The 25,286-nt window shown below is 57.2% G+C and overlaps 6 protein-coding genes across 6 annotated transcripts; 4 read left to right on the top strand and 2 right to left on the bottom strand.

The window, feature by feature from the left end:
- Positions 1–1,062: 1,062 nt before the first annotated feature.
- On the top strand, positions 1,063–2,146 carry BROUX77_001760 (uncharacterized protein; the record flags this gene model as incomplete). The annotated part of the gene is made up of 2 exons (XM_073746225.1): positions 1,063–1,412; positions 1,492–2,146. The coding sequence occupies 2 exons, from the start codon at positions 1,063–1,065 to the stop codon at positions 2,144–2,146; spliced, it is 1,005 nt and encodes a 334-aa protein (XP_073606842.1).
- Positions 2,147–3,089: 943 nt separating this feature from the next.
- On the top strand, positions 3,090–5,342 carry BROUX77_001759 (uncharacterized protein; the record flags this gene model as incomplete). The annotated part of the gene is made up of 2 exons (XM_073746224.1): positions 3,090–3,350; positions 3,450–5,342. The coding sequence occupies 2 exons, from the start codon at positions 3,090–3,092 to the stop codon at positions 5,340–5,342; spliced, it is 2,154 nt and encodes a 717-aa protein (XP_073606841.1).
- A 212-nt stretch (positions 5,343–5,554) lies between these two features.
- Positions 5,555–9,956, bottom strand: BROUX77_001758 (uncharacterized protein; the record flags this gene model as incomplete). The annotated part of the gene is made up of 2 exons (XM_073746222.1): positions 5,555–9,747; positions 9,809–9,956. The coding sequence occupies 2 exons, from the start codon at positions 9,954–9,956 to the stop codon at positions 5,555–5,557; spliced, it is 4,341 nt and encodes a 1,446-aa protein (XP_073606840.1).
- A 1,012-nt stretch (positions 9,957–10,968) lies between these two features.
- Positions 10,969–12,903, top strand: BROUX77_001757 (uncharacterized protein; the record flags this gene model as incomplete). The annotated part of the gene is made up of 1 exon (XM_073746221.1): positions 10,969–12,903. One exon carries the CDS (start codon positions 10,969–10,971, stop codon positions 12,901–12,903), a length of 1,935 nt encoding a protein of 644 aa, XP_073606839.1.
- Positions 12,904–13,469: 566 nt separating this feature from the next.
- On the bottom strand, positions 13,470–17,820 carry BROUX77_001756 (uncharacterized protein; the record flags this gene model as incomplete). Its single annotated transcript, XM_073746220.1, has 2 exons — positions 13,470–14,068; positions 14,139–17,820. The coding sequence occupies 2 exons, from the start codon at positions 17,818–17,820 to the stop codon at positions 13,470–13,472; spliced, it is 4,281 nt and encodes a 1,426-aa protein (XP_073606838.1).
- Positions 17,821–20,723: 2,903 nt separating this feature from the next.
- BROUX77_001755 (uncharacterized protein) lies at positions 20,724–24,945 on the top strand (the record flags this gene model as incomplete). The annotated part of the gene is made up of 2 exons (XM_073746219.1): positions 20,724–21,370; positions 21,468–24,945. 2 exons carry the CDS (start codon positions 20,724–20,726, stop codon positions 24,943–24,945), a joined length of 4,125 nt encoding a protein of 1,374 aa, XP_073606837.1.
- Positions 24,946–25,286: the final 341 nt, after the last annotated feature.

Genomic DNA, 25,286 nt, shown 5'->3' with positions numbered 1-25,286 from the left:
ACTCTCTACCACGGCCTTGTTGTTGCAAAGCCGTTATTCCCACTGCAAATAAGCCTGTTTCCACTTACCTTTTGTCTGTGAATGCGCGCTACAGGTGTCCTGGATGCCTTGACGCTGACATCAGATGCCGTCTTCGCTTGTGTACATCGACCAGCTGATCCCTTGCAGGCCGATGGCATATTACAGGTGGCTGCTTGCTTGCGAAGCCCAGAGCCGTGGGACAGACGCGGCTTGCTGGCTGGGCCTTCAGGGAACTTTGTTCCCAGGCTGACGGAACTAACCACCACACCAACCAGAGCCCGCCCAAACTAGCCCCAGCACAAGAAACCCCGCCGGCGCGGTGCCGCCAGCCGCATCCGTCCTAGCCGTCTATTGTGATCCAGGTCATGACGACAGAATCTTACGCAAAAAAAAACAAGAGATCGATGGTCTAAAATAGGGAATTTATAGACTGACGACTCAGTCTAACAAATTCGCCGCTAGGGCCTGCTGAATACAGGAACGCGTGATGGCTTTCACACTGAGGTAGTGATCCGGCCAAAGGTAAAAAAAACAAGAAAAGTAGGCTCCTCCCTTAGTCATCTTCTACTTCCTATGTCTTTACTCGCCGGACAAGGCCGACGGGCCAAGGCACCAAGTGCGGCAATTCTCCTCGACTTACATGATGGTCTTTGGGGCTTTGGATGCGGGCGGCGAGTTCGCTTCGCCTTGACTTGTGCTTGTCAGCCTCGGCCTTTCGATCTCCTAGCCGACACAATGGCAAAGATACTAGCAAGCGACGCGGCCGAGAATCATTGCCATCACAGGACAATGGGCGCTGAGAATAGATGGTCATTTAAAAAAAGAGAAGAAAAGAAAAGAAAAGAAAAATCACCAGACGTTGTCAAAAGTGGATCCCTGCGAGCCGTTATCGATAAGAAACATACAGGCTTTTGATTTTTTCTTTTTCTCGAGTCTTCGCTGCCAGAGAGACACGGCCAAAGCCGCCGCGGCCCAGCCCGATCCGCGTGGCCTGAAAGTCGGTACAAACTTTTTTGTCTCTTTTCCTTTCCTTTTCTGCAAATGGTCCAGTATATTTTCACACCGTGGCGCGATGCCGCCGAACTCGAGCAGGTTAAGCGTGCCTTTTACCCGGAAGCCTGTGGGCCCGGGCCAAACCCTGACTCTGTCTCGCCGGCGACATCTACAACTGATGACTCTTCGCTGGGCCGCCGCCGCGGGGCCGTCGACCGTGTCGCCATGTGGATGCAGCGCGGGAATTGCCCGCACATGATTGAGTCGACGGCACTGCTGACGGCTGCCATCATCGCTGACGAGGCGCAGCAGCCGTCTACTCCTGGCGGGTTGGCTCGGCCGGTCTCTGGGCTCAGCGACTACGCCATGCGCGCAGCGTATTCAACAGCATTCAGCCGGTAAGCGGCCCATTACCTTTGAGCTGATGAAAGCGTGGGACTATTTGTTGCTGAGGCTGGTTTCTGACTTGGGTGGTAGATTTGTCACAGGCCTTCTCGACGGCCAGCAGGACAAGCTGCGCAAGATGAGCATGTTCTCACTGGCCAAAAACATTGGCCTGCCTGCAACCTTTGTCGAGCTGCGCCACCAGGCCACCCACGAGCCGCTGCCCTCGCTCGCCCGCCTCCGCAGCGCCGCGCGCAAGGCTATGTCGTGGATTTGGGACTACTACTGGGTGCATCTGCCGGCTGCCGGCGCGCCACAGCCTGAAGCCAATGGCACTGCAGCAGCACCGCAGAGCAAGCCGTTGCCGGACGGCGCGGCCGCCGAGGCAGCGCGCTTCCTGGCGACGCGCGAGGCCACAGACGCTGGTGCGCGCGAATACCAGGCCAAGACGTGGGCGGCGCAGTGGGGCGTACGCACGGCGGCGCGCGTTGTGGATGCCGTCAATGAGGAGGCGGCGGAGCGCCAGGTCATGCTCCGGGCAATGCAGATGGCGCGCGTGTTGGCGCAGTTGGTTGATGAGGCACCGGTGGAGGAGGAGCATGGGGACGCTGAGGCGGGAGAGGCCGGCGGGGAGCAGCCGGAGGGTGAGATGGTGGCGGATGTAGCGGATGGGGAGCCGGAGGGCGATGGGAGTGGCTGGGCCGTGTATGCTGGCAAGTGGAAGCCGAAGCCGATTGGGGTTGTGTGAAGCGGAGGCTGTGTAGACCTGGCTAGGAATACAGGACAAGCTGGGTCTATGCAGGGGGGCCGGGAATTACTGGGCGAGCGTCATTTCTCTACGGCTCATAGTGTTGAAGCTTTTCCCTTGAGCCTTCAACGACGGGTCTTTCGTTATGCGATATTGGTAACGGTATACAGCCACAGTGATAACTATCACGGCTTCCGTCGGTGTCCTGAGCGCTTAGTCATCGCCACGCTAAACCGCAACCCCTTGATTTTCGTGTGACATGGAACATCTGAGTCACAAGATCGTCACATGTCGGGCCAAGAAGAGCCAATGTAAAACGGAGATCTGGCGACTTTGGAGCAGCCGTGAACCCATGATCTGGCTTGCAGAATATCCACGTATTTTTGCATTTTGTTTGCCAGATGATTGCCCGCCTTTTCATCTCCGGGCCTCGCCCTGTGCACTAGAGTCTCCTTTCTTTCTAAATATAGGGGCTGCCCCTCCATATCCGGCGCTGTATATTGCATCCATCCCCCTATTTACAGGGCTCCGCTGAGCTTGATTGAGGCCACTAAGGCCTGAGTCTAGCCCTGTAAATACAGATGGCAGAGGCGTGGCCAGGGGTAAAGCTACAAAGTACAAACAAGCACATGATTCCTATTGTGTTCCGAGCTGCTTGATCTGCCAGATATCGCGAGCCACTTACTCCTAACAACCACGGGATAGACCGCCATAGAACGCCTCGAGACCCCGTCGCGACAACCCGATATCACCTCGACTCTCGCTACCTGTGATTGCCTGCAGAGAGAACTACGACTCCGGCCCTATTCCTGCTCTGCTATACTCCCGCCGTGCCGTCCCGCACCGCCGCCACCGTTACCCCACGAGCGCATACCGGCTTGTCTCCGACTCTCAATCACCGGCCCGCACGCCGCAGTCTTCCCGGCTGCCTCTGCCAGCCACCATGTCGCACCCGGGCGTCACCTTTACTACCACGGATCCGGCCCTGTGGATCTTCACATCCCTGACCGCCGGATCCTCGCACATTGTAACCGCCACCTCGCGCCTGGAGACCATTCTGCGGGCGAACCGCGTGCCGTTCAAGGCCGTGGATATTTCAACAGACAACAAGGCCCGCATGGTGTGGGGCCGCCGTGCCGGCAAGGACGCCGCCGGCCGCCAGCGCAAGCTGCCCGGACTTGTCCAGCAGGGCGCCGTTCTCGGGGTACGTAAGCTCTCTGGTCGTCAAGTAGACGCGCATACATAGCTCACCGCCTCTCGTTTCCCCCTCCAGCCACTAACCCGCACGCCCTCTTACTTCTAGGACCTCGTCGAAATCGAAGAATGGAACGAATATGGCGAGCTGAAGGAAAAAGTCAAAATCTACTTTGACGACTTCACCATTCCCTCCAAGGCCGAAGCCGAAAAACTGCCCGCCCTGCGCGCCATGTCACGCCCCGCCGGCGCCAAGGCCGAGTCCGTACCCGCCGCCACTGCCAAGCCGGCCGGGGCCTCTGCCGCCGCGTCGTCGGTCGCCGCCGCTGTGGCAACGGCCGCGGCCATTGCCGCCAAGCACGCCCAGATGAAGGAAAAGGAGCTGAACAAGGTGGCCGAGGTTAAGAAGGAGGCACCCCCCGTGCGCTCCATTGCGGATGAGGCGGCGGATAAAGCAAAGGCTCTGCGGCTCCAGAGCTTGCGTAAGCAGGTCGCCGAGGACAAGAAGAAGGAGGAGGAGAAGGCAGCGGCAGCAGCGGCGGATAAGCAGGCCAAGGACGGAGAAGGGAAGACCGAGGTGGAGACTGAGGCCAAGCCCGCGGATGAAGCAGAGTCCGAGCCCAAGCCAGTCACTGCCGAGAGCGAACGAAATACTACATCTGAGGCTACCGACGCCGACCCCACTGCAGAATCTGAATCCAGCGAGAAGGCTTCCACGACTACCGACAATACTCCTGACAAGCCAGAAGCTACAACTGAGCCTTCAGCTGCGCCAGAAGAGCCAGAGCCGCAAGACAAGGAAGACGCCGCAGCCAAGGAACCCAAAGCTACTCCCGAACAACCGACCGTCAAAGTTGTTCTTGTCACGCCTCCACCCGAAGAGGGGTCTGCGCCTAAGGAGGTGGTCAAGGCAGGCGAGCCTGGGGTTGATTCTGACGACAAAGATGCCACAGAAGACGCCGACGCGGACTCCACCGCCGCCACCGACTCCGTCGACGAGGCTAGTGACTCCGACGCCGAAAGCGCCGCTGAAGCCGCCTCTGACGCCGGCGACGCCGACTCCGACGACCACTCCGTCTCGGGGTCCGAAGTATCCGACGACGAATACGACAGCGACGGCTCGCAGCAGCGCGAAGTCGACGACATGGAGCCCGAGGAATACGACCGGCTGCGCCAAGCACTCCAGGAGCCAGCCAAGTGGGCGTCGCCACTCGAAAACGACGCGCGCTCCATTGCCGAAACCATGGACCTGTCCGACGACGACGACGCCGGCGCGCCGCGCAGCATCAGCGAGAGCCTCGCGCGCCTCTCGCGCTCCAACTCGACGCTGTCGCTGCGCGAGCGCGTGCGCGCCGACAAGGAGCGCGAGACCTTTGAGATGGAGCGCGAGTGGCAGAAGCTCGTGCTCGTCGGCAAGGCCAAGGACCTCGACCGCGCCAACAGCGTGACCGGCGGCAGCGGCGGCGGCAGCGGCGGCGGGCTCGAGAGCCCCGCCCTGAGCATCGGCGGCCTGCGCAGTCCGACCGGCCTGAGCGCCAAAGACGCCGGCGCGCCATCGCCGGGCCTCGTCCGCACGCCGACCACGCCCACGCCCACGTCGCCGGCCGCCAAGGCAGCGGCCAAGAGCAAAGACAAGGCGGCCCTGGCGGCGAGCGACGCGCGCAAGAAGACCGGCAGCAGCTCGAGCCGGGCGCCAGCGCACGGCAAGACGCGCCGCGACGACAAGGAACGCACCAAGGAGAGATCGAAGAAGAGCAGCAGCAGCGGCGGCGACGCAGGGAAGAGCGCGCGGAGCAAGAGCGGGAGCGGCAAGGACAAGGAGAAGAAGGCGGCGCATCGGTCGGCGGCGGAACGCGACGCGGACAAGAAGAAGAAGAGCAGTAGCAGAAGCAGTGCGGCGAAAGACAAGGACAAGGAGAAAAAGGCAGACAAAGAGAAAAAGACCAAGGACGCGCCGGCGGCTGCGGCTGGTGTGCCGGAGAAAACACCCAAGAGCCCGTAGAACTGCAGGCGGAGATATCGCCGGGGCGACGGTCCGGCTGTGACGGCGCATATTCTAGACTAGACATAAACATGGCCTGCTTCATCACTACACGTATCTCAGTCAACAACTTATTTCTTCTTTTGTAATGTGCTTTATATTGTTCTAATTCTAGCCTTCCACGAGTCCTCCCGCAGAAACAATTGACCTCGTGTACTGCATTACACACGCGTCTAGTACAACTCATCGTCATCGCTGTTCCCTCCATTCTGGAACCCGCCTGCTGCACCACTCCCACTGCCTGCCGTGCCCGAAATCGACATCCCGCCACCGCCGCCCAGCAGCACCGCCGCCTTTCCCTTGCTCTTTCTGTCCGCACCCGCCGGCCGGTCCGAGTCCGACGCGTAGTCTGCCACCGCCTTGCCTTTGCCCTTGAGCGTGCCCGTGCTAGCGATGCTGTTGTATCCCGACGCGCTGCCGCCGCCGCCGCCGACAAGCAGCGGGGGATTCAGCAGCGGTGCGCCCACGGGCGGTGAGGAGACGCCGCGGCGCGCAACGAGGGTGCCGGTTGAGCCGGCGGAGACGCTGCGCACGGCAGAGCTGGATAGCCTGGCTCCTAGCGGGGCACCACCACCACCAGCGGCGGCAGCGGCAGCAGGAGGAGTCTTGGCACTTTCCGCGTCCTTAGCGGCAGCAGAGATGCCGCCCTCAAACTGGGCGCGCACACTCTCGTAGTGCGCCAGTTCGCCCGCCGAGACACTGGGCACCAGCTCCTCGTGCGCAGCGAGAAAGTCGGCCTCGGTGACAACGACCGCGACGTCGGCGGACGTCGCGTGGTGGTCGAAGAAGGCGGCCGTCGTGACCGGCTTGCCGCTGGCTGCTGTCAGTGCGCGGATCTTGGCGTCGACGAGGTTCGCCTGGCGCGTGACGGCCTTGAGCATGGCGTCGCTACACAGGGCGTAAAAGTCGGCGCCGGTGTAGGTGAAGGGCAGTTTCTCGGCGACGCTGCGCAGCGAGACGGTCGGGTCGAGCGTGAATTTGCGTGTCAGCGCCTGCAGGATGGTCATTTGCTTTTCGTGCGTGTCCGACACACCCAGGTACAGCAGCTTGTCAAAGCGGCCGGGTCGCAGTAGCGCAGCATCCAGGAGGTCGGGTCGGTTGGTGGCGCCAATGACAAACACGCCCGAGGTATCTTCGCTTCCAGACATGCCGTCCAGCTCGGCCAGCAGCTGAGACACGATACGGTCCATCACGCCGCCGCTGTCACCCTGGTTGCCTCGCTTGGGCGCCACACTGTCCAACTCGTCAAAAAAGACTACACACGGCCGAGCGTCGCGAGCGCGCTGGAATACTCGGCGCACATTGGCTTCGGACTCTCCAATGTACATGTTAAGTAACTCGGGGCCCTTGACGCTGAAAAAGTTGAGCGAGTACTCGGTCGCAATGGCCTTGGCCAGCAGCGTCTTGCCGGTTCCGGGAGGCCCGTAGAACAGAATTCCAGACCGCTTCTTCATTCCCCTAGCAAAGAGCTCGGGTCTTTCCAGCGGCAGCTGAATGGTCTCGGTGATGGCATCCTTGACGTTTGCCATGCCGCCAACATCATCCCATGTGACATTGGGGATCTTGGGAGCGCCAATGGCGTCCGCAAAGTTCTTGCGGACGGCGTCTACAGCAAGATCAAAGTCAGCGCGCAAAAGACAGCGTGCAAACGGCCCGCCGGCCACGTGCACATCACGCACAGTAACGGGCATCTTTTGTGCCGCAGTTTGAGCCGCCGAAACTTTTTCCAGACGCGCAGTTTTGGCCACTGTTGCACGGTCGACTACATCCACTAAATCTCCGGCTACGAGCGCGGCTGTTTTGAGCGCTACTGAGCTCAGATCGACGCTTGGGTCGAGACTGACGCCGCGGTCGTTGATGATGCTGCGCAGAATGACTTCTCGCTCGGTCTCGTCGGGGGCGTTAAGCTCCAGCTCATGTGTGAAGAGTCCACGCACAGAGTCAGGGACCTTGTCGATTTCTGTAGTGGTAGCTATGAGTACGCGAAGTCCGCCCAGTATATCCTTCAACGAAGATGCAATACGCTCAGCAGTCAACGATTCAATGTGCTTGAGTACCAAGGCACAACTGGAAATACCGCAGCTGATTGCTCTATCGGCCCTAGCTCTCAGGAAGCCTTCCGTCTTGACATCACTGCCGCTCCCCCCAGAATCGCTCAGTACATCGTAGCAATCAATGGTGAAGGTGTGAATGCCAATGTCCGCACAAGCAGCAGCAGCAACGGTTGCTTTACCAATGGCGCGATGCGTAGAAACTAGCAGAATTGCTACAGGGGGCATGTTCAGCGCAATAGCGCGCTGCGTGGTTGAAGCTGCAATGAGTTCTCTAAGTTTGCGTCGTGTGGGAGACACATAGGGAGATTCCGGCACGGCTAATAGCGTGTTTTCAATCGTGTCAGCAGACATCGGAAGCTTTTTCACACCAAGATAGTATGGCCATGGGCTGTCTTTGATGCCAGGTATCCGGCTAGTTTTGTATCCTGACATGTTCAGCACTGTAGACGTGCTATCCATGCAGGCCACAGAGCCCCAGATGCCTTCCCCATAAGAGCTCGCAAACCCAGATTCATCAGTTTTTTGGGAAGTAATCTGCTCCACCTTGAACCATGCTACATCACTGACACAAGCACTGGTGCTTGCGAGCGCCATAACATCGTTGATGCCAGAATCGCCACCAGTAGAGCCAGACTCTTGAAGTGCCTTGCCCAGCGAAGCATCAACAGGAACCGCAACCAAGTCCCCGGGTCGCAAGAGGCGGACCTTGCGGGCAAAGTAGCTCTTGGCAGCACCCATCACTGCCGTGGTGTAGGCTGCCTCGGTAGAAAGGGGGGCCCTGATTTGGTGGATAGAAACAGAGCGGGCATCCGGTGGCCGTGAAGCGCTAGTGAATTTGGGCAGTGTTCCCTTTCCATTGTACAGGCTCTTTTTCAACGGAGACAGGCGCAAGTACGGCGCATTGTCGAGATTAGCCAACAGAATAGGGGATATGTAAGCCGCAGGACTAGCCGGTTTCTGAATTTGGGAATCAAAGAACGAAAGACGTCTACCCTCATACTTGGCAGAAGGGATGCGAGTCACGGGCCGTGTAGCAAAGCTCTCGGGGAGACTAAAAACACGCACTGGGCGCCAATTAGGCTCAGCCATATCCATGTCTGGGAAGCCGCCCAAGCTCAAGGCTCCGAGCCCCGCAACAGAAGAGTCCTCGGCAGCCTCTGCGCGCACCCAATCGCCTGAGAAACAGCCGATTTTGGAAAGCGACATGATGTCTACATAGATGCGCGCCTCGTCATCGTCGTGAGGGGCTGGTTTGGGATGGAGCAAGGCCTCGGGAATTGGATGCGTCAATGGTGCTGATTTAAACAAACGTCCTCTTTGGCGATCGGGGCGAGCTGTAGTGGCTGTGTAGCTCGAAAAGACTGACCCGGGCGTACTAATTCCATTTCCTTTGCGACCTCGCATTGTCATAGGTGTCGCATTTCCACTCGCGATAGTCGTAGAGGGAAGCATGGGTGTTTCGAGCGCAATCATGTCGTCCAGAGAGTCGTCGGATACCTCATCATCATCATCTTCAAAGTCATGGTCAGTGGCGCTAGGAGCATCAGTCTCTAAATCTGTCGATGACTCTAAACCGTCGGTCATGGATATATCGCCCCTTTCGCGCTCTTCTGCGGCAGAATAGAATTGATTATCGGTATCCTCTTCGTCATCTTCAGCGACACCGTTAAGTTGGCCGCGGCTCGTCGGCATGGCAGCAGCATTGCGACCACGCTTTAGCGTTTGCACACGGCCACGGCGTAGAATGACTTTAGTTTCAGGCGACAAGATTCCCTGGACTACGGGCTCGCAGAGAAGAATCTCTCCCGGGTTGGTCGGCACATGCGTCACAGGATGTGGTGGAAGGGGTAGCGGGAATAGATCGCCCGAGTGGATGACCTTGAGTCCCGAAAGCGCATAGCGCAAAGCTGTTTCGAGCTTCTGTTGTGGTGTCTGGTCTGTAGAAGCTCGGTTGTCCTGATGATTGGGGTGTTCACGGAAGAAGGTGCCTTGTCCATTTTCCAATCGCTTGGTAAGCTCGCTTTCCAGCTTGACGAAGACAGTGTCGAGATGCAGAGCCACAGCATCGAGAACCAGGATGTCTATGCCTGTGCGGATATTGCTGGAGAGCTTTGAAGGAGCCACTTGCTGCAGTGTCTTGGCGAACGATTGCAAGGCCGAAGATGAGGGCGAAAACTGGACAGTATTCGAGGGAAGGTCTGAAGATCGAGTTACGGGTACGAGCGACCAGGGCGAGGAGGAGGGCGAGGCTTTTGGGCTCCAGGGCGTGATGACAATATAGTGGGTTTCCGAGTCGTCAATGTCGGCAGTTCCTGTGATCCAAGGTTAGCACCAATAAGCGGCTGCAGCTAAGGAGTCGACTCGGAGCCCTACCGCCTCGTTTGGCTTGCGGGAAGAGTTCTGCAAAGAGATCGGCGCTGATGCTGCCAATATCGTTCTTGATGTGGTCGGGGAGCACAAGGCGGGCCGAGACTGGCGGTTTGCCGTCCTTTCTGCGTCGTCTACGGTCGCGGATAGCCATGACGGTGGTGGTGTGGTGAGGAGCAGTAGAATCTGTGTCTGGCGGTTGGGAGTCGAGAGAGCACGGCGACGGGCCGAGAGGTCGTTGGGCGGCTGATGGACTATTGCCGGTTGGCGCGTGGAGGCTTGCGCTGGAGCCGGTACCGAGGATGAAAACAAAAAAGGAGGGCTGGAGGAGCAGGTGGCCGGGTTGAGACTGTCGATGGAAAATAAAGCTGAGCAGTTCTGCAGCAGCGGCGGGAGAAGGAAGAGAAAAATTCAGTCGTCCCGTGATCGCAGCAAAGGTAGAAGGCACGGGAGCTGGAGTAACTACCGCATTCGCTGTCCTTGTCCTCGGCCTGTGAACAACTTCTTTTTTGGCAACTGCCCTCCTTGTCGGGTCTGGAGTGTAGTTTCCCCAGATAAGATGGCAGCGCTGGTGGAGCAGTCCATGCTCCTGCCGACAGCTTCCCTCGGTACAGCCAGCCCACTTATACGGCAACACTCTAGTGTCAAGGGGGGCGTCAAATAACCCTTATCCATGCAGACCCTAGCGATGAGCGATGTTTTGGCTTGTGAAAGGCCCCTTGACTATACCGCTTTCTCGTCTAGTCTCCTGGCACAATCTCTCGTCTCCTGTTCTGCTCCGCCTCCCTGCAGGAGAAAACTTGGCGGCATTGGCTCTCGACTTGGCGACTTCTGCACATTCATGCAGAAGTTCTGTGGGCTGCGTTCACAGTCAAGTCGGGTTGCTTTGTTACACATCACTTATCCCACATACATCATCGACACTCCCAGCCAAAAACCTCTCGAGCACAAATCTCCGGCGCTCTGAGATTGAATCACGGTTACTTGCCGGCTTTTCCTTTGGCGACTTACACGGATTTGTGTAGCAAGCAAACTGGCTTTGTCTGTGTTAGCCCTCGTTCGACACCTCTACCACCTCACCGCTTCGAGAAGACCTTTTGCATGTGATTATTGCAGTTTCGTTTTGTCTCTGGCTTGAAACTGGAAATATATGCCTCCCAGTTAGAATGGCGACCACCATCATCACCACTGCAGCACTGCCTGCCGTAGAGGCAGCTGCCGTCTCCAGCCTTCTCAGCTCAGACGGGTCTTCTCCCTTGCCGTCGCCGTCGCCGTCCCAGCCCAGAAGTCCACAACAAGCCCGGCTTCATGCTTATGCGCCCGTGCATTCTCCGGCCCCGAACCAGGCTCCATTGTGCCCAGCCCAGACCTCACCATGCATGGCCAAACAACCACAGCTACCGCCGTCATTGCCAACAAAGGCTACCCACGGCGGCCCATTTCTGCCAACGCATACCAAGCCATCCGGCATCGAGCTAAACGACCTTTCTCCTCACCCGGCGCCAGCCCTTGTACCAGTTATCAACACCGGCTCTCCACCAAAGCCGGCCCCTGCTTCGACACCACCAGCCGGCTCCCACTTCAACGCCAATGGCTCCTCGCCGCCCGGGCTTGGCTCCCGGCTCAAGGAAGGTGTGCTACAGGTGTCCTCGTTCACACTAAGCCTGGTCTTTCTGAGCACCATTGCCGGCGTTGCCCTACTGTGTCACATTCCACCGGCCATGCAGCACCTTTACGACCGGCTGACCACGAGCAACCACGAAGAGCGAGGCCGGCCTTTTTACGCAACTGAAAACGAGCTGCATGTCAAACGCTGCGAAGACGCCGAAAACTGGGCGCGAGGCATGCGCACCCTCCCTAACGACGGGTTTGTGCCGACAGAAGGCGGCATCGACAGAATAGTCTGCGACGTCGGCTATTATGCCCGGCGCGTTGGCCTCGATACCGAGACCATTTATGTGCAGACGGCTGACGGCTTCATCCTTGAGCTGTGGCACGTCTTTGACCCGCGCCACCACAGCCCCATGCCGACCGAGGGCAGTGACCCAGCATCTGCATCTTTTGCTCCCTCTCAATCACAGAGAGGCGACAAGTACCCCGTCCTGTTGCTCCACGGCCTGCTGCAGTCCAGCGGCACCTTTTGCGTCAATGACGACCGGTCGCTAGCCTTCTCGCTCGCCAAGGCCGGCTACGACGTATGGCTAGGCAACAACCGCTGCGGCTTCCACCCGCGCCATGCGTCCCTGAACCCCGGAGATTCCCGCATGTGGGCCTGGGACATCCGCGAGATGGCTACGCTGGACCTGCCGGCTCTCGTCGACGGCGTGCTCCGCCGCTGCGGCTACGCTACCCTCGGGCTCGTGTGCCACTCCCAGGGCACGGCACAGGCACTGCTCGCCCTGTCGTGCGACCACGTCCCAGCCCTGAGCCAACGCATCAGCGTCGTCTGCGCGCTGGCGCCCGCCGCGTACGCCGGGCCGCTGGTGCGCAAGCCGTGCTTCCGGCTCATGTCGAGCCTGGCGCAGCCGCTGTGGCGCATTGTCTTTGGCGTCCACTCGTTTGTGCCGCCCATGATGCTGGCCCACCGCTGGATGCCAGCCCGGCCGTACGGCGCGCTCGGATACATTGTCTTTTCCTTTCTGTTTGGCTGGTCCGACTGCCGCTGGGACCGTCGGCTGCGCGCCCGCATGTTCCAGTTCGCTCCCGTGCACGTGTCGTCGGCCCTCATGTGGTGGTGGCTGGGCCGCGGCGGATTCGCGCACGCCGGGTCCATCCTCCAGCACGCAGCCGAGGACCCAGACATCCCGCATACCCCAGAACAGACCGAGGCCAACGCGTGGTACCCCGCCGGCACGCCGCCCATGGCGCTGTGGATCTGCGGGTCTGACGGGCTGGTCGACGGCGAGAAGCTGCTGGAGCGATTGACGAGCGCGCGCGAGCCGCATGCAAATGTCGTGCATGCAAAGGTGATTCCGGGATACGAGCACCTGGATGTGCTGTGGGCAATTGACGCGCCCGAGCAGGTGAATGGCGAGGTGGCGCGTGTGCTGTGGCAGACGTGCCCGGTCAAAGAAGCGTGCGTCCGGCCCGCGGGCTGCTGAGCTTGCGTCGGTGGTCTCGAGTGAATTACTACTAACTATATGGCGTTATCACGGGTGTCTTTTTTTTCTCTTGTTAGAAGAGCGGTTAGAGTATTTTCTTTGCTGGGGTTGTCGTATAACTATGTTAGTCTCAAAGATGGAAATCAATCGCTTGATCAGTTGTAACTGTGTAGGAGTAAGCAGGGAGGCGAGGGCGGCCAAGCTTGATGGCGCCGGGATAAAATCAGATCATTACAAGCAGATGGATAGACAGATATAAATAAAGACACAAGAGCCTTGATGCTAGACACCCGTTGATTCCCTCCCACATTGGCCACCAAAGCAAATAGGGCATCCCGTGTTATCCCGTATATAAGCAGACCGTAGAAGATCGCAAGAGAAGAAAACCCCCTTCCAATGAAACAAATAAAAAAGAACAACCAAAATGATGTCCCAAGAGGTGTCAATCATAGCATACCGCCGTCTTTCCCAGGATGAAAAAAAAAACAATAAACCACACCAAAAAACAAACCCGAGAGGCGAGAGAGAAGGATAGGAAATAGCATTTGATTAGTTACCGGTAATAACTACGACTTTTCGGTAGCCACGTCTTCCACGGGGTACAGGATTCCCGAGGGCAAGTCAGTCTGTGGTGTGTTGCCCTGACTGTATTCGTTTGGCGTCTCAGCCTCGCCATCCTTGGCCGACACAATGGCCTGCAGGATCCAGGGGTGGTTCAACAGCTCCTGGGCCGTCGCGCGCTCATCCGGCTGGACACAGAGGCAGTGCTTCAAAAAGTCGCGGCCTAGCTCGCTCAGGCGGCCGTCGGAAGGGATCTCGGGGACCATGCCGTTGCCAATGTTAAACATGATGGCGTATTCGTTGTCGGCCGTTGGCCAGGGGCGCTGGCCCGTGGTGAGCTCGAGCACTACACAGCCGAGGGACCAAATGTCTGATGCCTTGGGGTTTTTGATTGTTTCACCACGCACCACCTCGGGCGCCATGTACATGGGCGTGCCAGTTGTTCCGGGGCGGAGCGTGGCCACGCCGGGCGTTGCGATGGGATTGTCCAGCGTGGAGTTGGCAGTGTCAGCCCCCATTGTCGTGGTGTGGTTGTGGCGTACAATGACCTTGGCGGCACCAAAGTCGACAAACTTGACGTTTCCGGCATGATCCAAAAGAATGTCTACGGTAAGTATCTTGGTTAGCAAAATAAGATTGCAAAGAAGCAAGTTTAAGTTTAATCCTTCACTTACTCGCTGGTTTGATATCACGGTGCACAATGTCGTGGTTGTGCAAGTACTTTAAGCCCTCCAACATGGCCAAAGTTAGCTCTTGCAACGCCACCTCGTCATCAATAGGGCCGTGTTCGAGAAGACCGGCTAGTGAACCACCTGAGCAAAACTCCATGAAAATAAACACACGGTCTCGGCGCACCTCGACACCGTAGCAAGCCACGACGTTGGGGTGATCAAGAGCCTTGAGTAGATTAACCTCATGGATAATCAAGTCCTTGATCTTAAGTACCGACTTGGGGTCCTGCAAGCGAATCTCTTTGACGGCCATAAGCTGGCCACGCGACAGATTGACTCCGACATAGACGCTGCCAAAGGCTCCTGAGCCCACGAATTGGCCCATTTGCCAGCGGAGTGAGCCATTATTGGTGGCCGACGACATGTCCATTAGTGAGCGATCCAGATCGTTGGTATCTTCCAACACACGACCAAAGCCCATGCGTTCGGCATCATTGATGGCCCACATCTGCTCGCGATTCTGAATGGCCTGTTGCCGAGTCTTGGAAACGGCTAGGGCGGCTTCTTCGTCGTCCTTAAGACGGTTTTCCATTAGCTTGGCCTGCCGCTCATAAACTTCTAGTTTGCGCTTAGCCTCAGCTTGGGCTTGGATTGTGGATCGAGCACCCATGACATCGAGATGTAGCACGAGCATGGTCATGCAACCGGACACACTACGTCGTAGGCGTGTCCAATCAGAATTGGATAGGCCCAGAATTTGACGGCCGCGAGTCATGCTTGATACAAAGTCAAGAGCTTGCATAGCCCAGCGGAAGGTACGTTTGTCAGTACCCATACAGTCTTCGTTGATGAAACTGACCCAGTCTAGTGCTAGCTTGCCTAGCTTGGCATTGTTCATTTGTCGGCGGTTCTCGTCCATGTAATGCAGGGCTCGCTGTCCAAACTCTGTGGCTGATACGAAGCATGTTTGCACAAGTTCTTCACAGTCCTTGTTTCGTGTCTCGGCGCGGATGATCTCGACACTTTCCAGGACTGTATTTGACACTTTGTAGGCTACTCTTCGAAGCTCAGTAAGCTTTTGATTGACCTTGGTCAGATTGGACCGGCGCTCCATAGACACGTCTAGTTTGACGTCGACGGCTTCCAAAAAGACAGCGTTGGCTTTCACGTAACGGTCGTCTGTGCTAGTAGCTAGAAGACGGACATGTCCAGTTTGCAGATCAAGTGCCTGATCATCCAAGTCCAAATTCACGGTCTCTCCCACCCACATCAGCTGGTCCTCTGCCTTGAAAATGGCCAGGTAGTGTATCTGTTCGTCATCCACAATCTGAGACATGGAGGTCATGGCCATCATCAATTGGATGTACCCTAGCTTCCAGGGAACTTTGGCAAAGGATGGAGAGCATATCAGTATATATCCCTGCTGGTCAAAGTGCGTTTTTAGACGCAAGTGGTGTGTGGCAGCGAGTTTGTCCATCATTCTTTGAATAGTTTCCCAGTCCGCAGGCAAGTTGTAGTCGCAGGAATTTTCGTAGTTGTCGTGAAGGAGGCGAGAGAAGCGCTGCAACATGCGTTGGCGAACGCGCACAGAGTCCAGACAGGCTTTGATTCTCTTGCTCATCGCGGCGGTAGATTCGTCTTTCTTTTCTCGCATTTCACGCTCGAATGTAGTGGCCAGTCGCGTGAGGGTCTTGTGAGTGACATGGCTAAAGTGCTCTGCAAGCTCGATTTCCCAGCCCTTGAAATGGCCACCAATATCGTTGGCAAAGTCCCACTCCTGGAACAAAACTTCGGCTTCCTTGAATGTGTTTTTGTTGGTGCTCAGCTTCCAATTCAGCATTTTAAAGTAAAATCGCAGGCCATTAAACACATCGACGGCGTATGTTTCATCTAAGCTATCGGGAATAACCCATTTTCCTTCAGGCTGAATGATGTCGAGATACTTTTTGTTCAGGTCGACTGACATGCGTAGGAGGGTCTTGAACTGAGCAATCATCTGATCAAGAATAAGAGTGTTTGTCTGGGCAGCAGCCTTGATGTTTGCGCGTTTTGCGCTGGCCACTTGTTCCAGGAGCATGGTCTGAATCAGGCGAAGAGGAAAGTTGATGATGGTGGTCAGTTCCTCTATGGGCAATGGAAGATGGCGTGACTCAAAGGCATCCGCCATCTCTATTAGAGTCTTCTTGGCCTTGTCCACTACACGGAACAGCTTGATCAACATGCCACCACCGCCCCTTGCTATCAGATCACTGTCCTCGAAGCTTACTTGGGAGATGGGCACTGTATCAGGTAGCTCGGACTCGGACTGGCTGTGGTCAGGGTTGTCGCTGTTTTTATAGCGTGACCGACGTAGCGACTTTTTCTTAAGGATATCTTCCTCCTCGATGTAGAGGAAGTTTAAAGAGCCACCGTTGAGTAGGCGGTGGACGAATGGGGATGGTGCCTTGGTCACTCCGTCTTCGGATCTTTCAATGGTGAGATTGTCATTTCCCACCCAAAGGCGCAGAATTTTGAGTTCAGTGTTGAGCATTTCGGTTGTGTTGTACCACGACATGATAGTGCTATAGGCGTTGAGGAACGAATTGGTCTTGGCAGCATGGTGGTTTTCCTGGAGACGTTTGCTTGATGGGTACAGAGACTCGCATTTTTCAATCAACTTGACAGCGTCCAAAACCTGCTCGTAGGGGCCCTTGCCGTCAGCCTCTTCCTCGCCCTTGACGCTAAAGTTCATGATTATGTCAAGTTGGCGGCCCATGTTGTTGCGTGCCTCGGTTAAGATTTTGCGCTGCACGGAAACATGACGGTGGAAGCGAACGGCTCTCAGCATGATGAATAGTTCGCCTTCTATTAGTTGCTCCTGGTCCATCCCACCGGGCGTGAGACGCTTCTTTTCCTGGCCAATTACATCACCATTCAAGGCTGTCGCCAGCATACGTTGCCAATCCAAGCGCTCGACGTTTTCGGGGTCTTTAAGGTCTTCTTCAGTTGGTTCCTGGTTATCATCATTGTAGAAGGCGACAGCTTCGGAGTCGAAGGCCTCATCAGTATTGGCAGTCTCGCCATCGGATTCGGAGTCATCGTTATTGCGGGAGTCGTAGCCAAACTTGTCTATGCGCCAAAGTCTCAGGGGATCTTTACGGCTGTTTCCACGCATACGGTGATTGGTTCTGTGGTGTTCAGCGTAGTGATTGCCGGGTGAAGCCGAACCACGGCCTCGTTGTGTATTGTAGGTGTTGGAGGGCGTGCGCGACATGAGGACGGGACGAGTCTGGCGAGGCGTGGGCTGATTGTCGTTGGAGATGGAGTAGCGGCTGTTGGGGGCGTGGGAGTTTGGACTGGACATGTTTCTTATAAATGCAACGTTTCGGTCGCCATCTTCGTCTTCATCGTGGTCGTGGTCTAGTACTTGGGAGTTATTGCTGTTGTGGTGGTGGTTGGAGGGGTGGGCAAGGCTGTAGTCCCTGTCGCGGTCGCGGCCTTGGGTGTGGTGATAGTTGTTGACATAGGATGTGCGGTAGTCACTTTGGCGGGGCTCGGAGGCAAATTCAGGGAGGCCGTGATCCATGCTCGACTCATGATCTTGCGGGGAGGACACCCGGGAGCTTCTGCTGCGGGGGTTGCGGGGTTCGCCGTTGTTGTCGACGTCAAAGCGAACCTGACGTTGGCCGTCCGGGGCAGGGGCCATGATGCAGAAAAAGGAGGAGTGTGATTATGTATGTCTAGCGGCCCGGGGACTGTTGGAGCGTGGGTTGATTGTGGTTGGTGGAATTATGGTGGTGTATCTGTGTGGTTGTCGCCGTGGGTGTGGGCGTGGGTGTGAATATGTGGGCGTGTGCGAGGTGGGCGGGCGTGTGCGAGGTTGGTGGTGGGCGGGTGGTGGGTGGTGGGCACGCAGACACAGCAGCAGCGGTACGGCGGGGAAAAAAAATCAGGAGAAGAATGAGACTGATAACCGCTGGGCGTCAGGCAGGTTGTGGTGCGAGCCAGCTGGCCGATTCGAGGGGGAATCGTGGGATCGTGGGTGTGGTGGTGTTCGATTCGTGCTTGGAGAGTTGTAGCTCCAGCGAGCGGGCGGAGAGAAATGGCAATAAGCGGGTTTTGATGATTAGCGAAGCGGAAAACGAAAGTTGGCAGGGAAAAGCCCAGCAAATGGCAGATGCGGCCTGTGGGTAATTTTTAGTACAAGGAATTGCTGCAACTATGTACCTAACTAGTCAGAAGAAGACTTGCAAGTACACACATAACTAGACCTGTGCAAATATAAGCTGCAGGGGCAGAAGAGGAGAGAGGAGTCAACAAGGCTGAGGCCAGGGCTGGAGCTGAGGCCAAGGCTGCAGAGTTGCAGGTACATACAGACTAGCTAGCAGCAGCAGCAGCACTTTATCCAGCAATGGACGGTGAGCGAGAAGGTCGGAGGGTGAAGATGCTAACGGTGTTGGCCCTGCGGATGGGATGGGATGGGATGGGATGGGGTGAAGTTGAAACAGTGGATACATGGGCACAGGCACAGGCACAAGCATAGGCACAGGCACAGGCACAGGCACAGACAGCGTGAGACTACCGGCCGTGTTTCTGTACTGGACCCCGGGGGAGGAGGGCAGAAAGATAATAAGCATAAAGAGCCGCGCAGACAAAAAGAACGATAGAGGGGCCCTTTGGGTATAAGTATTCCGTGTTTGGGGGCCGGTGTTTTCCGAGAGTCGGGTTGGGCTCTTTAGGACCAGCACGGGGTGTTGGACTGGCCTGGTGAGTGAGCTGGCCAAAGGCATACATGTGTATGTGTGTATGTACATATGTAGTTATAACTAGTTGGCGATAACTAACTAGTTGTATATATAGATGTGGCCAGTCTAGGCCCGAGGCCAGACACAACCAACAATCACAGTGTTACAGCAGATGTATAACCGAAGCTACAAGCAAGCATAAAAGTACAAGATGTGTACATACAATGTACGGGCTTGTGATTGTGTGAAGCGGAGGGGCCAGACCTTGGCAGGTTGTCAGTGCCGATCAGCAAGACCAAAGACTGGCTGGACAGAGATGGACGGCGACACGATCAGCGGCACGGGCGGTAGTGGAAGCAAGGCAAGGGCAAGCCGGCTAAGGCGAAACACTGGCAGGACAAACAGGGAGGGTCGCAGGAGACAGACAGATGTACTGTACGTATCCACATACATGCGCATGTGTGTGTTTGTTGCAGCAAGGCACTGGTGCAGGCTTGGGCATGCCTTGAGCTTCAGCCGTGGCTTTGCCTTGGGCTCAACAAGCCAGGGCTGGGAATGGTGTTGGGTCGGTCCTAGGCGCCCCAGGTCCCAAGGTGCAGGCTGAGACGGCGATGGTGAATGGTGGATGGGCACACGGAATCAAGTGCCTAGACTTGTACATACATACATATGTATGTATGTATACATGTACACACAAAGGGTGTGCTTCATCGATACACACAGACGTGATTGGCCTCTAGCGGCCATGCAATGGGGTGGTAGCAAAGGATGGCGATGCTATATGCTAGAGTTATAGTTAGCCAGGGAATAGTTGACAAGAGCCAGCCCATCCAGTGAATACATAGCTGGGATTGGAGTCGTTTCGAGGCATCATGGACTGGCAACAATGATGGTCAAGAAAGATTGCTGGGAAACCCACGACTGGGCTGGACATGAGAGATGGAAAAAGAAAAAAAAAACTTGCGTGACACTGGTAGGAGTACGAAACTTGACTCATCAGTTTGATGCCTGGATAATGAGAGACCAGCCGTCATGGTGCCTGTACTTGCACTTGGCCTTTTTCAACTTGACTCTATGCTGTGTTTGTAGCTACCTTTTGAGCCATGATCATGATCATGGTCTGGCCATTTACGGCGCTTGAATTGCTGGCCCTGGATTGTGAATACAGGCGGTTTGCACTGCAGCCAGCGCACCAAAGCCCCCCCGTCGACCGCTAGAGGCCCCTGTAGCCCCACCCTCTAAGCCCTAGACCCCGGGTCTTATCCCCTATGCTCCGGCAAACCCTTTCCTCTCTGGCCTCCAACGTCATGCACCGTCACCAATATCTCACCAGCTTCCATCTTTTTTTGGAGTGTTTATGCTTCTGACGGCCACTGTGTTTCTTTCTCCGCCACTTGCAACTATTTTTTATATCCTTCTCGCTCTATTTTTACCGGTATTTGCTACACCGCATACGTCTCTTTGTTGCTCTTCAAGCCCATGTCCCCAATTCGCACGCCACACAGCTCCATACTATTCCTATTCCGCATTCTGTCTTGAGACCTTCTATCATCAAGCTTCGGCTCCCGCCCACTGCCGCATGCAACAAACCCTGCGCCTTTAATTGCTGCTATTCTGGGCCTGCGCACTTCATCAACTGCCACAAATAAGCCCGTCGCCCGTGAGACCGTCTCCATCAGCTCTGTCGGTGTCCATTGCCATCATCATTGGTTGGCCGTATATTCTCGCCATCCCTCCCCTCGACGCCCCGGCCCTCCCAATGCTCGAGTGGTCTCCTCGACTATAGAACGCCTCCATCGTCGCTGATACCACCGCTTCCATTGCCTGCTTTGGTCCTCCCGCCCCGTATCCGCCGCTTGCCGCCATGGAGCGCGCCAGCACCTGGGGCCCGGCCTCGGCCGCCTCGCTCAGTGGCAACCCCTGCGAGCTCTTGATCCGCGACTATCCACACCGCTCCATCGCCATTGCCTCGTCGTCCCATGTGCTCTTCTTCCGCCACAGCCCGACTACCAGCGAGGCCATCGCAAACGGCACGTTGGCTTCCGTCTACCGGCCCCGCGCCGCTGCAGATGCCGGCGCCGCCTCCAAGTGCATGGTTGAGCTTGCGCCCCGATCCAAGTCCCTGCTGGACGAATACACGCCCCTCACCCACATGCCCATCCACGGCACGCTCGGCCTGATCACCATCAACCAAGACGTCTTCCTCTGCGTCATCAACAGGGCCTCCCGCGCCGCCGTCATCAAGCCCAGCGAGACCGTTGAGCGCATTGACTCGGTCACCTTCTACTGCCTCAGCAGCTCATTGTATGACGAGCACATCTCGGCACCCGACTTTCTGGACGACGACGCCGCTTCGGTCTACTCGCAGGCCACTACGGCCCGGAGGGACTACCAGACCTATGCCGGCATCCAGCCCGAAGAACATCCGTGCAACGAGCTGCGCAAGCTGCTGAGCAATGGCAGCTTCTACTACAGCACCGACTTTGACCTCACGAACCGCCTACAAGACAGGTACGTCTCGTCCCCTTTCTTGCCGAGTCCAGGCGCCAGCGGGGAATCTACAAGACAGCAATGGATCGCCATTGGTACTGACCGAGACACTCGCTAGACCTGTCAACACAAACTCGTACAACATCGACAGCTTTGATGAGTCCTTCCTCTGGAACTCGTTCATGATCAAGCCTCTTGTCGAGTTTCGCTCCCACCTGGTCCCCGAGGCCCGTCGCGCGCTCGACGAATCGCACATCCTGACCTCCATTATTCGCGGCTATTGCGGCACCATGACCATTCCACAAACCATGGCCCCCCTCCGTGGACCCACACCATCCGGTCCGGCTTCGTACTTGACCATCATATCGCGGCTGTCATGCCGCAGGGCTGGTACCCGCTTCAATGCGCGCGGCATTGACGACGACGGGAATGTCGCCAACTTTGTCGAGACTGAGACCATTTACTGGAGCCCCATATCCATCATTTTCTCCTATGTGCAGGTACGTGGCTCGGTTCCCGTGTTCTGGGAGCAAGCCGCCGACCTAGTGCCTGGCAGACAAAAAATTACCATTGCGAGATCGCCGGAAGGCACGCAGCCAGCCTTTGACAAGCACTTTGACGAGCTGGAACATCAGTACGGCGCTGTACACGTGGTCAATCTGCTGAGCGAAACCAAGGCGGGCGAAACGGAGCTGACTGCACTGTACCGCTATGGTATCAAGCACTCTCCACTCAGTCGCACGGCTGGCGGCCAGCAGACTAGCAACCACACCCTGCTGCAGTGCACCGAGTATGATTTCCACGCCGAGACAAAGGCCATGGGCTACGAAGCTGCAAAGGATATCCGCGGCTTAATCGAGCACTCGGCCGACGGCTTTGCCTATTATCTCGCCGAGGAAACCGACGATGCGGCTGATGGAGGAGTGGCGGTTGGGTCGCGTCGGATGGTCCCAGTGCTGGGACAAGAGGGAATCTTCCGCACAAACTGCCTCGACTGTCTCGACCGCACCAACCTAATCCAGACCATCATTTCCCAGATGGCCGTAGAAGCTTTCCTGGGCCATCGCGGCGAATATGCCACAGCCGACTTCTGGATGCGCCATTCAAGTCTCTGGGCTGACAATGGCGATTCACTATCCAAAATCTATGCCGGCACTGGCGCCCTCAAGACGTCTTTTACCAGACACGGCAAAATGTCCCTTTCAGGCGCCATGGCCGACCTTCGCAAGTCCGCACAGCGCCTCTACCACAACAACTTCACCGACCCATCTCGCCAAGTCACCATAGACATGTTGCTCGGCAGACATATCGCGCAGAAGCCAGTGCATTTGTATGATCCGATTAGCGACTTTGTGTCTGTTGAGCTCTCAAAACGGACTGCAGAGTTCTCTACTGCCAAGAACATTACCATGTGGATTGGCACCTTCAACCTCAACGGCCGCACAGACGGCCTGGACTACGATCTTTCCCCGTGGTTGTGCCCTCCCGAGCTTCACGGTAAACAGCCTGAGATCGTCGTCTGTGGCTTTCAGGAAATCGTTGAACTCAGTCCGCAGCAGATTATGAACAGCGACCCATCGCGCAAGCAACTTTGGGAAAAGGCTGTAAAACGGTGCCTTAACTCCCATGCCCAGCAGATTGGCGGTGAAAAGTACGTACTGCTGCGCAGCGGCCAGCTTGTCGGCGCCGCGCTGTGCATCTTTGTCAAGGCGTCAGAGCTGGAGAACATCAAGGACGTCGAGGGCACCACCAAAAAGACGGGCCTCTCGGGCATGGCTGGCAATAAGGGCGCCGTGGCCATTCGGTTCAGTTACGCCAACACGCAAATCTGCTTCGTCACGGCACACCTGGCAGCTGGGTTCTCCAACTATGAGGAGCGCAACCGCGATTACCAGACCATTAGCAGCGGCATCCGCTTTCAGCGTGGCCGCGCCATTGACGACCATGACACGGTGATCTGGCTGGGTGACTTCAACTACCGGATAGGCCTGGACTTGCAGAACACCAAGGAGCTGATCCGCCGGGGAGATTTACCCACATTATATGACAATGACCAGCTCAATCTACAGATGATTGCCGGTCTCGCGTTCCCCTTTTACGGCGAGGCGCGTATTGCCTTTGACCCGACCTACAAGTTTGACGTGGGCTCCGACGAGTACGACAGCTCGGAAAAGTCGCGCATCCCAGCGTGGACCGACCGTATTCTGCGCAAGGGTTCAAATCTGCGACAACTGTCATACAACTGCGCGCCTCTGCGCTTCTCGGATCACAGACCGGTATACGCACACTTTGAATGCACCGTCAGCCAGATCGACGTCCATCGCCGCCAGCAAATCAGCAGCGAGCTGTACCACAAACGCAAGGGCGAGGTCGGCTCGTCCACCGCGCTGATTGACCTGGACGAGGGTGACACCGAAGACGAGGAGTTTATCGGCTACGAGTCTGTAGAGCCAGGCCTGCCGCCCGCCAGCTCAGACCGCCAGCGCTGGTGGCTTGAGAACGGACAGCCAGCCCGCGTGCAGATCCCGCAGGCCAAAATGAAGTCGAGCCCCGGCACCAGCGGGCCCGGCCCAAAAGCAAGCCCCGGCTCGTCGCACCTGCAGAACATGGTGCTCAACCCCCAGCGTGCCAACAACCCCTTCTCCAACTCGGAGGAGCCCGACTGGATCGCCGTGCCCAGATCGGCGTCGCAGCAGAGCGTTGCCAGCAGCATCTCCAGCTCGCCCTACGAAGTCGTCAACATCCCCGCCATGATGGCCGGCGCACGCCGCCCGAACCCGTCCAGCGTGCCGACAAAGTTCAGCCGGCTCAGCATCTCAGAGGGCGCAGCCTCGACGCCCGTCGGCGCGCGCCAGGATCCGCCCCCGCCGCCACCGCCGCCCCGCCGCCAGGCCTCGGCCGCGTCTACCACGCCATCGACGTCCATGTCGCCGCCAACGCTGATCCACTACAGTGCGCTGAAGCCCACCACCAGCACACAGCAACCGCCCGCGGCGCCACCACCCCGAAGCACACCCGTAGCCACGACCACGACCACGACCACGACCACGACCACGACCACAGCCACGGCCACGGCCACTCCGCAGCTCCAGTCTGCCATGCCCATGGCCCCGCTGAAGCCCACGCTCACCAACTCGTCAACATCCAGCGTCGCGCGCGCACCGCCGCCCGTCGCGCGCAAGCCAGTGCACCTGGCCGCGTCGCCCAGCAGCATCAAAGAAGAAGACACGAGCGCATTCGCCGCGCTTCCGCCGCCCCTCCCGTCCCGCTCCGCGACGCTGCCCAGACAGCAGTCCCCGAAACCGGTCGTCGCGGCTTCGCCGGCACAAGCTGCCGTGAAGCCTAGTGCCAGCGTGCGGCTGCCGCCTGCGCCTGCGCCTGCGTCGGTCAGACCTGGGGCGGCGCAGACGCAGTCGCAGTCTTCTCCGGCCGGTGCAAAGCCGCCGCCGCCGCCGCTGCCGACCAAGAGAAAACCAGTAGCGCCAGCGCCAGCGCCAGCGGCGTCACAGGCCGGTGGGTTGAGCCAGATGGACTTGCTCGACGACCAGGCTGAGGTGCTGGGTGGGTGGGAGAGCCTGAAGCCCGACACGCATTAATAAAAGCTGGTGAGGGTCTATACCACGCTGTGGAGGGGAAAGGGAAAAGAAAAAGGAAAATAAATACATAGACGCCTTTTTTTTTTCATCTATAGAGCTACGAAGAGACGAAATGAAGTCAAGTATGTATCCAAGGGTTAGGAGCAATCGAGGCGAGATGTATAGTTGTGTGACTTTCGAGCATGTCTATTTAGATTTGAATTTCAAGGGGGCTACGGCCGTAGCGGACGGCGGGCTAACCCTTACAGCGGAGGTTGACTTTTGACTGTTTTGAGGGATGTGATGATGGAGTGTCACAAAGGAGCAAAAGAGCCGGCTGTGTTTTTTTTTTTTGTTTTTGG

The sequence above is a fragment of the Berkeleyomyces rouxiae genome (genome assembly GCF_048999995.1).
Source record: "Berkeleyomyces rouxiae strain 22BRR77 chromosome Unknown BrBRR77_ptg000002l, whole genome shotgun sequence".
NCBI classification, from domain to species: domain Eukaryota; kingdom Fungi; phylum Ascomycota; class Sordariomycetes; order Microascales; family Ceratocystidaceae; genus Berkeleyomyces; species Berkeleyomyces rouxiae.
Note: the sequence above shows the minus strand (reverse complement) of the source record. Positions and strands in the feature narration are given on the sequence as shown.